The following is a 6,000-nucleotide window of genomic DNA, read 5'->3' as shown; positions in this document are numbered from 1 at the left end:
CAGCAGTTGGTCTCTGTGTCAAACACTCTGATGTTGTTGTCGTGGCCCGGATAGCCCCCAAATACAAACATCTTTGTCCCAATGATGGTGGCAGAGTGAAGTGATGAAATAGGTGGAGTGCCTGTGGTGTTAATTAAAGCCCAGACCATTGTGGTGGTGTCCAACTTGTAGATGTCATTAGTGTGTCCAGTCAGCTGGTTGTATCCTCCATAGATATACATGACCTTCCCCAAGACACAGGCTGAGTGGTTCCTCCTCCCCTCTGGAACTGTCCCAGAAACACTGGGCTTTAACCATCTGTGGGTGTCGACGTCAAATGCATAAAGAATGTTGGAGTCGTCCCCCTGGACATATATGCCGTCGGCAGCCTCCTCTATCTGAAAGTTCACTACACCCCCCCAGATGTAGACGATATCTTCTGTAAGCACAGCTGTGTGGTTCACACAGTTGGAGGGAACCTCAGGTGGATGTTCTGCTCTTCCAGTTGTCACAGGAGACAACTTAATCCATCTCAAAGATATTGTATTGAAGACATGCACTGCAATCTGGTCCCTGTCATTCAAGCGACAGTACCCTCCAAAGGAGTACAGATTGTGTTCCACTGCTACAGCAGCATCGAAGGATCTCTTTGTTCCTCTGTTCAGATCCAAGGCCCAGTGCCACATGTTGGACAACAACAACAAAGTGGATGAAAGTGAAGTCTTCAAGTCTCTGTAAAACAATGCAGTGATGTTCCACACGCTAACACTTATATTGGTACAGCCACACAAACACAACTCCATATTTGGGCAAAACTAACAACATATTGATGACATCAGCGTGGACAAGACAGGGATCAGACTGTCAGACTCTTATCTGATCTTATGCTGGATAGAGGCGTGTCTGAGGTTATAAATTCATCAAAACAACAACAACATAGTTGCAGTTGACAGTTATTTGGCCTGCTGGCAGCATGCACAAGAAATCTGACCCACATCATCAAAAAATGCAAAAGCGTCAAAATGGAGTTAGCTGGTCTCTGCCCGAGAGCAGCGATATGGAGCTGACCGATTTGTTGGTGCCTGATGCCATGACGACACACTCACCATGTGGGCGTAACTGCATTGGGAACTCCTTATATGGTATTGGCTGAGTCATGGTGACGTGAGCCGGTCAGAGGTCCGCCCGCCTGCCGGCCTGTCCTCCCTTAAAGGGATAGTTCAACTTTTTTTCTATCGATTAGTCACCCCATGGAGACTTGAATTCATGGACTCAAATGTTTTTGGTTGCATTCCTCATTGCAAGGCAATCATTTGAGGACCAGCGGACCGGTAGGCAGTGGTTCCGGTAGGAGACACAAAGGAGACTCTTTGTGTCTCCTACCGGAACCACTGCCGGTCATCAAATGATCCTTCTCCCACAGGTCACAGACGAGGTCAGAGAGAGACGGATGAGGCTGGAGACAGTGTTGCCAGACTCTGTGAGAGAAACAAGCAACCAGGTCTAGGAAAACCAGCCCAAAAGAAGCGACTATGGGCAACATGAGCACTTTAACATATACATCAGCTATTTGAAAATATCAGATCTACAAGCTCACAACGCCTCGCGATGCGACGCGTTGTGAGCTTGTAGATCTGATATTTTCAAATAAAATCTTGCAGGGAAATTATAATAAGCTGGAATGTCGAACTGGAGAGTCAAACTGGCCCAACCCAAGACACAGCTAGGAAGGGAAAGAGCAGTGGTGGAAAAAGTACTCACATTTTTTATTTAAGTAAAAGTATCAATACGGCAATATAGAAATACTCTGTTACAAGTGAAAGTCCGGAATTCAAAATGTACTTGAATAAAAGTACAAAGGTGTGGGCGTCAAAATGTACTTTAAGTACCAAAAGTAGTCATTATGCAGAACGTCCCGTTTCAAATTTTCAAATGTATACAAATCTTTTGAAAATAGCCGATCTACAAGCTCACAATGTGTCGCGAGTGTGTTACATCGCGACGCATTGTGAGCTTGTACATCGGCTATTTTCAAAAGCCCAAAATGTATATAAGGCTGACGTGGTTAATGTATGTTTTTCAAATAATAATTAAAATCTACAAAGTAACTAGTAACTCAAGTTTTCAAATATTTGTAGTGGAGTAAAAGTACAACATTTGCCTCTGAGATGTAGTGGAGTAGAAGTGAAAGTATTGGAAATAAGAAATCCCCAAGTAAAGTACAAATACCTCAAAATTGTACTTAAGTACATGTACTTAGTTACTTTCCACCACTGGGAAAGAGGTGCACCTACGTAGACACACTGCGGTTAAAAAACTGACCCCCCAAGTCAGCAAATCACCAGAGTGAGTTTATTATTTTAGACAGAATGTTCTATATTAGAAAATCTTTTACAGCTCAGCTACAAATATGAAAATACAGTGTGAGGATTTGATATGAACCATATAATACATGTGACTTCAGTTCATAACAGTTCTGTGAAACCGAGACCCTTCTCTCTCATTGCATGGATTCAAACCCGCAACCTTTCAGTTACGGGCCACATGTTGAGCCTCACCTGGGAAGCCAGATGTTACTCATGAAAACCTAAATAAACGGAAATAAAATGAACTTGCGACAAGCAATGATTCAGAAACTAAGAAACGTTTGAAAACGCACCGTCAGTTTTCTACACGTGGAAGAGAAATTAAATCTGTACTAAAAGTCACTTTTGCCTCCGTTGTTGTGAGTCAGCAACTTGTCTTCAGCCAAGTTTGCTGCCTTGCCCAACAGTTGTACGTGCTGCTGTGGGGTTTCATTCCCCAGACTGTAGCTGTAGTGACGCGGATCAAAGTTCACAGGAAGTGACACTTCTGGGTTTGTCCCGCCGGGGTACACTGGACAGGAAGTGAGCCTGTGGCTGGGTCCAGTCGAACCGTATGAGAACTTCCCGTTTTCAAATTAAAAGCCGTCGATCTTGCGGGTGCTGACAACGTCCCGTTTTCAAATTAAAAGCCGTCGATCTTCTTCTGCAGGTACTTGAGGATGGAGTCCGTTCCCTGGGAAGAACCCCAGATTCTTTTTAGGGCTTCGCACTCGCGCTCGTTGGCTTGCTCGAGGGCACTTCGGCTAGTGTTTCGCATCAGAGCTTTGGACTCTCGCAGCACCTGGAGGACAAGAAGTAGAACCATTTTTTAAATTAAGTATACACTTAAATATAGCCTAGGTATTTCCCTCTAAAATACTTAGGCGGTCATTGTAATGACTACTCAGGCTTTTGTGTGCGCCCCAGACAGTTTTTAAGTTGATTGGTTCAATAGATATTTGGTATTCATTTTACCAGACAAACCCATTGTAACTTCAATCTATATTTTAAACATATGTCCCTGCCACTGGTGGCAGATATTGTCCTTCTAATGAATCTTAGACATCGAAAATACGCGTCCCTGCTTCTGATGACTGATATTGTCCTCCTCTCATTGAATACGCATGTCTCGCCAAAAAAAATGGCGAGACATGACCCATATATCGACCACAATTAGAAGGCGACAGAGCCTTTCAGTCTGTAGCTTCCAGACCTCCACAGGTCCTGAAAGCTGCAGCGTCCGTGGGCATTTTTAAGAACCACTTAAAAACACTTCTGTTTAGACGAGCATTTGCGGAGTGTCCTTGGATTGCATCTTCTTTGTGTGTAATGTGTCTGCTGTTTGTGTTTCTGAATTTAACTGTACAGTTTGTGTGTCTGTTGTTTTTAATTCTTTGAATTGCTGTGCTTTTATCCCTATTGTATAAAGCACTTTAGTGCTATATAAATGAAATGTACTTACTTACACACCAATACATGGGTCATGCTTAGGCCTGTCACAATTATTACATATAAGTGTGTCGCGCTCTAAAATTTTTTATAAAATGGATGGATGGATGGATGACTTACGAGTGAGTTACAGGCGCAAAGTTCTCGGATGCGGAGCATGACTTCCTGTGTGAAGGTGGCAGGCCACAGAACCTGCGACACCAGGCCCTTAAGACACGCCTCCTGAGCCGTCAACTTCCTGCCGCTCAGCAGCATCTCATTAGCCTGAAGACCAGATCAAAAACATTTATTTATTAACCATTAAGACCTGAGGCGATTCTTAAAAATGTTTTTGGAACAGTTTTTGGAAAAAAAAAAGAAAAAAAAAAGGATTCAAGATTTTTCAAAAATAGCAGATCTACAAGCTCATCCGCGCTATGAGCTTGTATATCTGCTATTTTTGAATAGCCCAATAAATCTAAAGTGACACAGATGCGTTCCAGGTCTTAATGGGTTAAAGGTAATGTAAACAAGTGGTTCTCAAAGTGGGCTACGGGGACCCCCAGGGGTCCTTGAGGGGGTTCCAGGGGGTCCCCAGCTAAATGTGTTAATATGTCAAAATTAGTTTAACCACTTTAACACTATATACATCTACAAGCTCACAACGCGTCGCAATGAGACCCACTTTGAGCTTGTAGATCTGCAATTTCCGGAAAATGGAAGATCTAGCTTTTTAGACAACACAAATGCATGGGGGGTCACTGACACAAAATCTTCAGATCGGGGTCAGCGGCCAAATACATATTCATTTGGGGGTCTTTGATCTGAAAAAGTTATAGGTATAAGTGATACTTTTTGTTTGACCCATTAAAACCGGGAATGCATCTGTGTAACCACTTTAATTTATATTTTTGAAAAATCTTGAAGATTTGTGCAAATCTTTGATTATATACATTTTTAAAACGAACATTTTTAACTCAAATCTTTGCTTCTGGGAACAACATATTTTGAGATGGGGGTCCGTGGCCAAATACATAATTTTTAGGGGTCCTTGACATGCAAAAGTTTGAAAACCACTAATTATAGCAACATACGTTTTTTTTCAAAAAACCTAGGATTTAGAAGACATTTGTAGAAGCAAAGATTTCAGTTAAAAATGTTCGCTTTAAAAAAATATATATTCAAAGATTTGCACAACTTTTCAAGATTAAAAAAAAAAAAGCCAAAGAAATCTAAAATGACTCGGATGCGTTCCCGGTCTTAATGGGTTAAAGATTAAAGCTATATTTTGTCATAGTAATCGTGTGTCGGCGATGGGCGGCAGACCAAAGAACCGGAACCGGCCGCGCAGCAATAATATCTAGTATATATCAGTAATAGCTGTGGAACTCACCGAGGCGAGGCCCATGATTTTGGGGAAGGTGAAGGTCGAACAGGCGTCGGGGGTCTGTCCGTACGTAGTGTAAGGAGTCTGGAACCAAGCCTTCTCATTGGCCCACACCACGTCACACAGAGGCAAGATGGCCGCCCCCAGGCCCACCGCTGGCCCGTTGACCGCCGCTATGATGGGCTTCTTAAACTGGATGAACGTGTTGACAAACGTCCTGAGGGAGAGAACACACACACGCGCACACACAAGTTATTAACGTCTTAAAGTGTCTATAGAATAATCACATAACCATGAGTCCAAATATGAGACGTGTTCTGTTATAATTTGATTTGAGTGAAACGTCAACAATTGTGCCTCTCTGTATGGAATCTGAGCTAGATGCGTTTTTTTTTTTGATCTCATAACATAGATTTTTTTTAAATTACTCTAGAGGGCACTCTTCCCTAAGCTATGGATGATCCCTCGACTCTGAGAGAATCATAGAAGCAGAGATGACGTCATCTCAAATCCCATGTTATGAGATGTAGAAAAACACATCTAGCTCGGATTTCTTCTTTTTTTTTTGGTGAAAACAAGCCATATTCAACTGCCGATAACAACAGAATGGACCATCGCTGTAAAAATCCTTTTGTTCCTGTGGATAGACGAGACCCTCCCCCACCCCCCAGACAGCCTTTGTTTACACAAACCCAAGATAACGTGATCTGAAGATTTACGGCTCCATTCACTTCCTGGTTAACTACTTTGAAAACCTGTATCTCGGCTCCTGTGTTTTACCATGTATTTTTGTCGAAACATGCCATTTTCAACTGGGTATAACAAGAGAACGGGAGGTCACGATGACCTTTTTTTTTCTTC

At 42.5% G+C, this 6,000-nt stretch overlaps 1 protein-coding gene across 2 annotated transcripts in view; it reads right to left on the bottom strand.

The window, feature by feature from the left end:
- Positions 1–2,006: 2,006 nt before the first annotated feature.
- cdyl (chromodomain protein, Y-like) overlaps positions 2,007–6,000 on the bottom strand; it is a 34,663-nt gene continuing 30,669 nt past the window's right edge. For both annotated transcript variants that reach the window (XM_084057341.1, XM_084057342.1), the window contains 3 exons: positions 5,146–5,356; positions 3,894–4,037; positions 2,007–3,126 (listed from right to left, as the gene is read on the bottom strand). In XM_084057341.1, coding sequence (XP_083913467.1) covers positions 2,968–3,126; positions 3,894–4,037; positions 5,146–5,356 — 514 coding nt within the window. In that variant the 3' untranslated portion in view covers positions 2,007–2,967. The remainder of the gene's footprint in view (positions 3,127–3,893; positions 4,038–5,145; positions 5,357–6,000) is intronic.

Source organism: Gymnoscopelus microlampas (genome assembly GCF_963454915.1).
Source record: "Gymnoscopelus microlampas genome assembly, chromosome: 5".
In the NCBI taxonomy this organism is placed as follows: Eukaryota; Metazoa; Chordata; class Actinopteri; order Myctophiformes; family Myctophidae; genus Gymnoscopelus; species Gymnoscopelus microlampas.
Note: the sequence above shows the minus strand (reverse complement) of the source record. Positions and strands in the feature narration are given on the sequence as shown.